Source organism: Fukomys damarensis, unplaced genomic scaffold (genome assembly GCF_012274545.1).
Source record: "Fukomys damarensis isolate Sample0158 unplaced genomic scaffold, DMR_v1.0_HiC HiC_scaffold_37, whole genome shotgun sequence".
In the NCBI taxonomy this organism is placed as follows: Eukaryota; Metazoa; Chordata; class Mammalia; order Rodentia; family Bathyergidae; genus Fukomys; species Fukomys damarensis.
The window spans coordinates 67,306,851-67,318,818 of NW_022900949.1; the positions used below are offsets into that span (position 1 = coordinate 67,306,851).

General features: G+C 38.3%; 1 protein-coding gene across 4 annotated transcripts in view; it reads left to right on the plus strand.

Moving 5' to 3' along the window:
* Window positions 1–10,234: 10,234 nt before the first annotated feature.
* Window positions 10,235–11,968, plus strand: part of Clrn1 (clarin 1) — a 45,633-nt gene continuing 43,899 nt past the window's right edge. For 3 of the 4 annotated variants that reach the window (XM_010625317.2, XM_010625318.2, XM_010625319.3), the window contains exon 1: window positions 10,235–10,713. In XM_010625317.2, the coding sequence (XP_010623619.1) occupies window positions 10,461–10,713 (253 nt within the window). In that variant the 5' untranslated portion in view covers window positions 10,235–10,460. Of the gene's footprint in view, window positions 10,718–11,968 lie in introns of all 4 variants that reach the window. The other variant, XM_010625316.2, reaches the window with a different exon arrangement.

Consider the following 11,968-nt stretch of genomic DNA (forward strand, 5'->3'; position numbering starts at 1 on the left):
TTCACTTAGGAGTATATCCTCAATATGTATCCATTTACCTATGAATGAATATAAAATTTCATTCTTTATGGCTGAGTAGTATTCCATTTCATAGAAAAACCACATCTTCTTTATCCAGTTTCCAACTGATGGACAAATGGGCTGTTTCCAAGTTTTAGCTATTACAAACTGTGCCACTATAAACATAGCTGTGCATATATCACTGTGATATGATTCTTTCACTTCTTTTGGAAAGATACCCAGCAAAGGGATGGATGGGTCAAATGGAACATCTACTCCCACCTCTTTGAGATATCTCCATATTGATTTCCATAGTGGTTGCACCAGTCTGCACTCCCACCAACAATGGAGAACGGTACCTTTCTCCCCACAACCCAGCCAACATTTGTTATTGGTTGATTTCTTGATAGCAGCCATTCTTTGTGGGGTGAGGTAGAATCTCAGTGTTGTTTTCCTCTGCATCTATCCCATGACCAGTGATGTGGAACATTTTTTCATATATTTACTTGCTGCTTTTACTTCTTTGTCTGAGAAATGTCTATTCATTTCGGATGCCTAGTTTTGAATCAGGTCTTTATATTTGGGGGGCTAATTGTTTAGAGTTCTTTATATATTCTAGATAATAGTCCTTTGTCTGAGGAGCAGCTAGTAAAATGTTTTTCCAACTTTGTAGGTTGTCTCTTAGTTCTGTTGATGCTTTCTTTTGCAGTGCAGAAGCTTCTTAATGAGATGAGATCCCAGTTGTTGATTCTTTCTGCTAGTTCCCATGCTATTGAGGATTTGCTGATCAAGTCTTTTCCTATGCCAATTCCTTCAAGAGTTCTGCCTAACTTACCTTCCAGCAAGTTTAGTGTTTCTGTTTTAATATTTAGATCTTTAATCCACTTGGATTTTAATTTAGTGCATGGTGAAAGATAAGGGTCTAGTTTTAATCTTTGGCAGGTTGAGATCCAGTTTTTCCAACACCATTTATTAAAGAGGCCATCCTTCCTCCAGTGGGGATGGTCAGCTCCTTTGTCAAAGATGAGGTAGCTGAGAACATCTGGAGTTGTTTTGGGGTCTCTCAGTCTGTTCCAGTGATCCTCAGGTCTGTTTCTTTGCCAGTCCCAGGCTGTTTTTATCACAGTGGCTTTGTAATATAGTTTCAAATTGGGAATTGTTATGCCCGCCGCCATGTCTCTGTTGCCTAGAATGGCTTTTGCTAATCTAGGTCTCTTATGGTTCCAAATGAATTTTTGAAATCTTTTTCTTGTTCTGTGAAATATATTGTTGGAATTTCAATCGGCATTGCATTGAATCTGTATAGCAGTTTCGGTAGTATGGCCATTTTCACTATGTTGATTCTTCCTACCCAGGAGCAGAAGATATCTTTCCATTTTCTTATATCTTCTTGGATCTCTTTTTTCAGAGTACTATAGTTTTCAGTGTAGAGGTCTTTTGCTTCTTTTGTTAGATTGATTCCTAGATACTTCATTTTTTGGGGTGCTATTGTGAAAGGAACTGTTTCCCTAATTTTTCTCTCAGTGAGTCTGTTATTTGTGTACAAGAAGGCTATTGATTTTTGGGTGCTGACCTTGTATCCAGCTACTCTGCTAAAAGTGTCAATTAAGTCTAGAAGTCTTTTGGTAGAGTTTTTTGGGTCTTCAATGTAGAGTATCATATCGTCAGCAAAAAATGATAGTTTAACTTCTTCCTTTCCTATCTTTACTGCTTTAATTTCTTTCTCTTGTCTAATTGCTATGGCTAATATTTCCAGAACTATATAGAAGAGGAGTGGACATCCTTGTCTTCTTCCTGATTTTAACATGAAGGTTTTCAGTTCTTGGCCATTTAATATGATGTTGGCTGTTGGTTTTTCATAGATAGTCTTTATTAAGTTGAGATATAGGCCATCTATTCCAATTTTTGCAGGATTTTTAATCATGAATGGGTGTTGAATTTTGTCAAATGCTTTTTCTGCATCTATTGAGAAGATCATATGGTTTTTGTGTTGACTCTGTTAGTATAGTGTATTACATTTATTGACTTACATATGTTGAACCATCCTTGCATCCCTGGAATAAATCTGACTTGTTCAGGATGTACGATCTTCTTGATGATCATCTGTATTCTGTTTGCTAGTATCTTATTAAGGAATTTTGCATCTATATTCATTAAGGAGACTGGTCTGTAGTTCTCTTTTTTAGTTGCATCTTTCCCTGGTTTGGGAATCAAAGTGATACTTGCTTCCAGGAATGAATTTGGAAGTATTTCTTCCCTTTCAATTTCATTGAAAAGTATGAATAGTAATGGTAGTAGTTCCTCTCTAAATGCGTTGTAAAATTCAGCAGTGAATCCATCAGGGCCTGAGCTTTTCTTTGTTGGTAAATTTTTAATTACATTTTCAACTTCACTGATTGTAATTGGGATGCTTAAAATGTTTTTATCTTCTTTGTTCAACTTTAGTAATTCACAAGTATCTAGAAATATGTCCATTTCTTCTGTGTTTTCCATTCTGTTAAAGTACAGGTTCTCAAAGTAGGTATTGATGATCCTCTGGATTTCTGTTGCACTTGTAATTATTTTCAAATAAGGACTATGCACATACAATATACACAGAGTACTCAGAAAATTAATGAAGGTGTTTTTGGGGGAGTGCTGGGTATGGAATCCAAGGCCTCACACAAGCTGAGTATGTACTCTACCACCAGACTCTCGTCCCCTAATAAAGGTCTTATATTCACTTCCGTCTGAATTTCCTATTAAAGGACTCTTCACCCAGAAACTTTACTTTGCTTTACTGGTGTTTAATGAAACTATTTTGGCCACAAAATATAAAATACTAAGCTTTAACACTATACTGCCCTAGTGCCTAACCTATATTTTACCATCCAAAAGGATATCACTGTTTTACACTTTGTTAAGGAGTTTCATTTTCTCATAGTTGTCAATATATTTATTCTTGTTAATTAAACTGAGGGGGGAGACAGAGCACAAGAGTGAGTGTGAGAGCAAGCATTGAGCATGAGTGTGCCTGTCTAGAATGGTTATGGTACAACATAAGTATGGTAGAAGGAAAGATCCACTCATCTGTATTCTCCATTTTCTGCATGTTTGATTCCTTTACACTTACCCTAGGAGTTCAGTGCACAAAGAGGCAGATGTGAGCAGGGTGCTCGTTGCTGACTGCAAAGTTGCTAAAAAACAGTATGGCCTAGAAAGAGAGGAGAGAAGAAGGGACCTAGTCAAGACAGGGTATACTGGGAAATGAACTGGAGCTGGAGCCTATAACAGAAGCCAAGTCCCAGACTATTGTACCTACACAGTCCTGGCAGCCCGAGCCAGTAAAGCAATGTCCTGACAGCAGCCAATGTGTGGCCAGTGCCACCTCGTAGGAAAGCTACCCACTGGTACTCCAGGTTTAGTTCAGGGTCCCCTACCACCCTTCCATTCATCTTCATGATGTCAATCCTCGGATGTTTAGCATCCCGGGACTCTTGTCATCCCTCCAAGATCGGAATGTGGGTTCTTTCCAATAAGGATAGTGACAGCATCTCTGAGGAAAGACAAACCAAATGAGGCCAGCTTGATTAAAGCTTCCACCAAGCTGGGTAAGTGCTGGACACAGAGGGTGTAACTGGAGGTACTTGACCCTAACACATTTATGTCTTGTACCAGAGATGGAGCTTGAGCAGCTACCACAAAGCCATCACTCAAGTGGCCACCACAGCCAGTTCCACCTAGTGCACCACAACAAGATTTAGATACTGGGAAGAGATAAAAAAAAATCAGTGCATCCTAAAAGTTTTCCTTAGAAAGAAAGCAAACAACTACAAGACTAAGAAAACTTTAAAAACAGAAAATTACATTTGGCTACTAAGAGAAAGAATGGTGGCAGCTATATGACAAAATGAGCAATTTGGTCAGCACAGGGCAATTCAAAGCTTTATTCATGGAAAAAGGCTGCATCCTTGTTCAGCAGATTGGTTTTCAGTCCTTTGTCTTGTGTCTCCCAATGCCACTGCTAAATTTTCCCTAGGCATAATATTGTTGGCCCAGATGTCTATTATTAATTAAAGTAGGCTAGAGAGGGAAAACTGTGTAATTCATATGTGGCAACCACAGAGTTTTTATCTCTGGGAATTGAAGGAATTCTTTCAGAAAGAGACTGAGGACAGATGTCCAAAGGTGCATATCACATTGTAATAGTACTTATAGTTGCCATTTCACATGGCTGGCTCTTGCCAAGCTTGTAGTCTAGTTAACTGACTTTTCATGTGAAAGTCTACCAAACTAGATTTCTTCAGAAAAATCACATTTTTTAATCTGAACATATCTTGTTTCTCTCCCATTCTTATAACTATTAAGACAATATCAAATTTCAACTTGATCATTTATTATTTTTAGCTGTCTGCTTATTCTCTTATAAACGTTTGCAGCTAAAATTTTAAATGGGATACAGTTTATATTTTTATGCAAGTCACTGATAAAAATGCATAGATGAATTAGTCTAAATATCTCTCTAGCTGGCATTGTTCCATAAGTCAATGCTCCTTTTCTCTAGAGACTTTTTTTTTTTTTATTTTGGTGGTGGTGGTGGTACTGGGGATTGAAATCAGGACCTTGCATTTGTGAGGCAGTTGGCACTGAATCCCCAGCCCCTGGAGATTTGACAAGATATAAATCTAATTGTACTATTATCCAGTTCTTCACCCCAAGAATATTTTAGGGAACTTGGTAGCTGACTGAAGATCACACTATCAGTATTAACTAGGACATCTCAGAGGAGTGGGTAGGAAATCCAATAGTTGCCTAAGGTGTCTGGGAAGAAATGAGTTAATGTGTATAAAGCACTTAGAATAGAGCTTACAAACAGTGAGCTACCATGTGTATAAAATTTTTGGTAATACTGCTCTGTTATTTTGGTATAAGTCATCAAGGAAATTGTCAGTACTTGAAGTATTACACACTAACACAAAGGAAAACACTTATACACAATGACAGAATCAAACTACTCCAAAATTCATTAACCTAACTGTCTTAGTTACTTTTCTTGTTGCTGAGACAAAATACCTGACACCCAGAGTTAAAGGAGGAAGAGTTTATTTTGGCTTGCAGTTTGTACAGGTTTCAATTCATAGTCAACGGGCTCCATGGCAAGGTGGTACGGCAGAGGGGCATCAGAGAGGAGAAACAGTTCATGGCAGGTAAAAGCAGCAAAAAGCAAGTGACAAGCAGTGACTCTTCTTTTGTCCCTTATATTCCACTCAGGCTACCCACCCTTAGGGCAGGTAACACTCACATCCAGGGTGGGGCAGCCTTAATTCTAGCATCACACCATAAGTCTATCCTAACACTGCACCACGAATCAATCCCAGTATCACATCCAACTTGTTCCTAGCATTGAAAAATCCTAGATCAAGCCACCTCCAAAAAGCCCCACCTATGTTGCATGAGGCTTTCTTTATGGGGGACATCTAGATACAAGCCATAATGTTAACATATCTACCGCAGGTTATATCAGTGAGGAAAATTGTTACCTATTTCCCTGTACTAGGAATCTGATTCATCTATTATTGTTAAAGGAAGTGTGTCAAGCAATCAAGCAATGACTCTTTGGGTTAACTAAACATTCCTTCCCTCCTGGAATAGCTCAGACACCCTACTGGTTTAAATTCTTAAATACCAGCATAGGCTTGGTGTGGGATACTAAGACAAAAGTTAGTCAATCTAAAGGCATGACATCACATCATATTTAACAGATCACATCAGCGGCCACTTTCCTCCGTATCTGCTGCCTATGTGACTCCTCTATGAGATCCACTTTCTTGAAAAGTCCCCCACAGTCGGCAGCAGCTCTGAAAATCCCTGCCCTGAATTCTCCCTCTCGTCTAAATCCACTGTGGGTTCATCTGTATTCCAAAAGAACTTTGTTTTCTTTTTCTTCCCTTCTCTCAATCCTTTTAATCCTGTAGTTCAAGCAATTAACTCTACAAATATTAGCTGCAATCAAGGTCTAGCACATGTGGTAATTTTCCCTCTAATAAATCAATCAATTCTTTCCATGGAGTGTTTTTCCCCCTCACAGTCATTAGAGAATTACAATGCTACTTGAGGATCACCAGCAACTTGAATTAGTCAAGGAACGTCAATCAAATTTGCCAGATTTTGCTTTAAAGATGAGAAAAATGGGACAGATTTACAAAGCCCTCTTGTCTCAGAATAGGAAGCTTGATAGATCCTTATTGAATCTCTGTTAGAAAGGCCTTGGAGTATAATGATCCATTTGGAGGAAAATCAAAATCAGTACTGCCAGTGACAAATCAGACAAAATGTAGAACCTCTTATTAAATAATCTGAAACTTAATAATTGGAATAACCAACCATGCAGTATCCCTAGGCAATGCAATACTGTAATAGCTAATAAGTTACTACAACAAAGAAAGACAAATAATCCGGCAAATGGACAAATTTTAGTTCCATAACTTAAAATTTTTATATACTTTAATTTTTTGGTGTATGTTTGCAATATAAAACATTTACATTCATTTAGGGGTATTAGTGTATACACACACACACACACACACACACACACACACACACAAACATAGCCCCTTGTCTTTAGTTAGAAGGCACTGAAGGATACAAATTGTGCTTCTGAGACCTTATCTTAGAGTTGGGAACAGGGATCAAGGAGTACAGGGCCCAGTGAGAGACCATCTACCCATTCCAGTATAGCAGCTCAACTTTTGTGTCTTATTTCATCTAAGGTTCTGTAGAGGAAGTGGTTTTTCTGCTTTGAAATTATTTGAGAATCACTTATGTGGCACAGACTACTATTTTCATAAATACATAAAATGAATGCCAGAAAAATGGAATAATTTTTGATTGAGTGGCAGACCCCAAAATAGACCTTGTATCTCACCTTTCCACCCTATTTCATACCATGCTATTAAATGTGGGAAACAATGTCAGGTAAGAACTCACCTGCCTTTAGTTTGAGCTTTTTTTTTTTTGCTTTTGTTTTCAAATGGCCATAAGGAAAAAAAATTCAGCCAAAATAGCATGAGAAGAGACTAGAATGCTACATTAAAAACAAAACCAGAGTTTGCAATTGTGTACCTTTCTCTGTAGTCTTTCTAGTTACTCTGGAAAATTATATCATTATCTCATACCTGAGATGGGTTACAGGGCAGAGGGGGAGGCCTAGTTCCATTTTCTTGTGTCACCAAATGTATTCCTATTAAGATTGAAAGAAGTAAAGATTTCAGTAGGATACTTGGTGAAAACTTGCTGACATTAATGGCTCCAATTCTCAGAGACTGCAAGGAAAATGGTGTCATCACTGTCATTCAAGCCTTTTAAGATGAAATTTCAAAAGAAGGTTGTCAGGCATAATGACTGCCAGGTTCCATTATATCAGCCTCAGAGGGTGGATCACACACTACTATGCGGCCTGTGGGCGGCTGACGTTGGAGTTTGAAAGGAAGCTGCACAGAGAAGCAGTGATGTAGGCGTAGGACCCAAGGGGGGCTGCCTCACAGGACCGGGACACATCACTGCTGACATTCACATGGTAATTTGGGGGCCTATCTGTGGTCTGAGGGCTGGTCTTCAATCTTGGATATGCTGAAACCTGACCCAGGAGGACATTAGAGGAGATCATGCTCTTACTGCTGAACAACTTCTGGGAAGTTTGAGCTATTAATGCTCATACTATGACAATACTCCTCTCTGGTAACTGAGACATTTGTACCGAATGCATCCCAGCAATGAAATACCTGCAAAGCCTAGACAATAATCAGCAGACAGCTACATGAGGCCTGTGTAAGAGCAGCGGCTTTCAACTTTCCTGCACATTGCAATCATGGGTGGGGGACATGCTTCAAAGCTAAAGCCACACTCTCGAATCAAATGTATCTGACTCTCAGGGGTGAGGATGCAAACGTCAGTATTTTTAAAATCGCAAATGCGTTAGAGCAAAGGGCAAGGCTTAGTCAAATTTTTAAGTTGTCAAGTAAGGACATTAAAATTTCAGCTACCATTATTTCATTAAAGAAAAGAAATTTTAACAAGGATTAGAAAGGACATAACTCTAAGATACAAGATTAACTCACTATGTTGTATTTATTTTTACCATGGCTCGATAGACCAGTGATCACTTCACTACAGATTAATGCAAACCTAAGAATTGATGTGATCAAATTGCTTTCTACATCCATAGTCAAAGCTTTCCTCCTTGGACAGCTTTAGACACACTCGACTGGGCTTTAGTTAATTAAACTACTGTCCTGTGGCAACTACTCCTCTCTTGCCATAGCCTTTCTGTAGAGGTATTAACACTGTTAAGTTGTGATTTTTGTTCCTTGACTTTAGAAATGTTCTGTCTTTTCCAATTACCAAAAATGTTGATTTAATACATTTAACTCTTCTCAGACATCTTGAACTGTTTCTAAAGTGGGTGGAACATGTATATCCCTAGATAAGTAAATATTGATGCCATCTTGTTTTATTATGATGACCATTACTCTAAATCCAGGCAAGAAATAGCTGGATTACCAAATTATCTGAGTTGTGTTGTTTTTATGTGTGTCAAGTTACAGAGAAAATTAGTCTCGAAATAAAAAGACATATTTGAAAGCTTATTTTGAGTGCCTCTTTGGAATCTATCTGCCCATTTCTTTTATGTTGCTTTTAAGGTACATTGGTATTGGCATTCTTGAATCAGTTCACACTTGGTTGTCTATCCTTAACAAGTCAGGCATTAGCAACTAGTAAATGAGTTGCTCACCTATACTCCAAGACTACCTCCAAGTTTCCTTTAAAATGTGCATAAGACAGAGGCTCACTTATGTTTGACAATGGTGTGAAATAAATCTTCATTTATTAATTTCTTCTAAGCCAATATGCTTAGGTGTAGATCAGGAGAATAGTAGCTAGAATAAATATGTGCTTTGGGCCAACAGGGAAAGTTCTATTTGCAGATGTCTGCATTCTACAGAAGCTCAAGATGTATAACTAACATCAGCTACTCGGCCCTTACTACTACTCCAAACCCAACCCAACCCCAACTGAAATGCTTGCTGTCTTTTCAAGGTCAGGGGCACTACTTAGCATAAACCTCAGATTTCCAAGACTTTATCTGACTACCAGTGCCCATCGTTTTCAGCAAGTTGCCTGATCTTTCTGGACTCAGTTTCCTATCTATAAAATGGGAATATATTCATCTTGCACATCACTTTATATAATTGTAAGATTTAAATAACATAATTCAAGTAAAATACTTAGCAAAGACCCAGACATACTAAACACTAAAAATTAACTTTGTAGGTCAGAGCTCAGCAAAATAACATGGCATTCAGTAGATGTTCAGTGAATAATCACATACCTATGCACACATATATACACTTCTATTCGCAGAAGGCGGAATTTCATGGGACATGCAAAATAAAGAAGCTGTCCCTGAACTCCAAGCTTCAGTTTGCAGGTCCTCACAATTTAAGCAAATCTATTTTGTTACATAATCTTGCCCATGACTTTGTCTTTTGTCTCCCCAAAAGCTAATCTTCCTTGCCCTTCTATGCTGAATTCTCTCTGACCACAATCCCCTTCCTTTAAAATGCCCTTGTCTTTATAGATTCTGGTACTTATTAGACCCAGAGCCACATTCCCTTTCTGTCATACTGAAGCAGCCTAATACTTTCAAGGAAAGCACTTAGAAATCCATATATTTTCACCTGCATCTCCATATTTTCAAATTCTGCCAAGAATTGGAATCGCATCCTCTATTGATACGTCAATTCTGAGCCATGACTCTAAGAGATGGAGGTAGGAGGACAAGTCCCTGTGTTGCTCTGGGGTGCTTCATATCCATACAGAACCCAATGCAGTGCAATATTTTTATCCTGCTATAATTAAAAAGTTTCAAGCTCAATTAATTACTATTTCTCAGCTTCTTTCTACCTCTGCCAAAGCCCCTCTTTTTCCCCCACCAGAAACAAAAACAAACTAAAAATACATCAAGAGACGAGCTTCTCGAGTTGCTTAAAATTTACCATAGGAGTCGAGCCTGTTTCTGAAAGTTTCAACTCACCCAATCAGACAACAGGCGGAGGAAGGGAGGCCTTTATCAAGTTACAGAGGACTCCATCTGTTATCCTAGACCTTTGTTACCAAGTGACACAAGAGGACATACTCTAAGGTAGTTTGAAAGAGTTTTATTTTACAGATTCTTAGTTCAAAGATCTCAATTTAGAGAGAAGAAGCAGGACAAGAGGAGAGAAGCCAAATATGAGTAATGAAGATGACTTCGTAGGCTGACATTCAACCCAGCGAGAAACACCATCCATGGGGAAGTTGCCTATTCAGCTGACGCCTGTCCCTTCGGCTTTATAGTAAATGCAATCAAAGACGCAGTTTCTTCTTGATGCATACAAAGGTCCTGCTTTTGAACTGCACCCTCGTAACAGCTGTTTTTTATCATGCCAAACCAACAGAAGAAAATCATTTTTTGCATGGCTGGGGTGTTAAACATTGTGTGCGCTCTTGGAGTTGTGACGGCTCTGGGAACACCATTGTGGATTAAAGCCACCATCCTTTGCAAAACAGGGGCTCTGCTCGTCAATGCCTCAGGACAGGAGCTGGACAAGTTCATGGGCAAGATGCAGTACGGGCTTTTCCACGGAGAGGGTGTAAGGCAGTGTGGGTTAGGAGCAAGGCCTTTTCGGTTCTCATGTAAGTAACAATTACGTGTGAATTATTGAATACTCTGGAACACTTGTCCAACTGTTGCAAGAATTATGTTAAGGGTCTACCTATTTATTACAGGATTTTTTAACTAGTGTGAACCATTTTAAATATCTAAGACTAAGAGTTATTTCTTACTTCTAGTTTTTATTATTTTGTTTTTATTTTATTAATTTTTCATTCTGGCTATTTTTATTATGACAACATGTAGTTCATTGGTTGTTATGTAACTAAACATTTTGAAAACATAAGCAATTAAGAATCTTAAATATCTTTGGATCTTCTATGTAAAGTATAATGTCATCTGCAAATAATAATTGAGTTTTTCCTTTCTTATATCTATTCCTTTTATCTTTCTCTTGCCTAGTTGCTCTAGCTAATATTTCAAGTACTATGCTGCATGGAAGAGGTAAAAGTGATATAGGAGATATATAACTCCCAGCCTGCTAGATGTCAGATGTGCCAAATTTGTGTCCCACAAAAATCAAAGAATGAATTTCACGGAACAATGGAGGTTAAGAGTAGGAAGAACTTATTAAGAAATAGCTCTTGAGAGACATGAAGGGGGTCCCAAAAATGGGTTGCCACCAAGGCCCTTTGTCAGAAATAATTTATACAGCAAAGATACAATGTGGTACAACAAACTATAATCAAGCTATAGGACTACAAGTATAGCTGCTTAGCTAATATGGATCCGGTAGGGAAGTGAGTCACATAGCAAGGGTACATAGAAAGAACAAAGACATTTTTGGGAAGGGACCAGTCCAGATTCTCTTGTCATCCACCTGGGCGACTGATGCCTATTTGCACTTTTTGGATCAGTGGTGTTATTTATAGTATGATTTCAAGTTACTTTTTACCCCTTAGGGAGCCACGTAGGCTGGCCATTCCATCTTTATCTTGAGACCTGGTCATCTTCAGATGTGCCTCCAGCCACAATTCTTGTAGCTCTTAATTTTTCTGCTGACTTCCTTGAAAGCCTAGTTGCTCTCTGACTGTACATTAATTTCTATCTGAATTAGCTGCTTATAGTAATAGTGAACATCTTGTCTTATTCCTGATTTTAGGGAGAATGTTTTTACTTTTCCCCATTTAGTACGATGCTGGCTAATGGTTCATCCTACTTAAACTTTCACTATATTCAGGTATGTTCCTTCTATACCTGTTTTCCACTAGCCTAGCACTAGCAGGTTAACAGTCATCACTTGGGGCAGACATAAAAAAAAAAAAAAAAAAAAAAAAA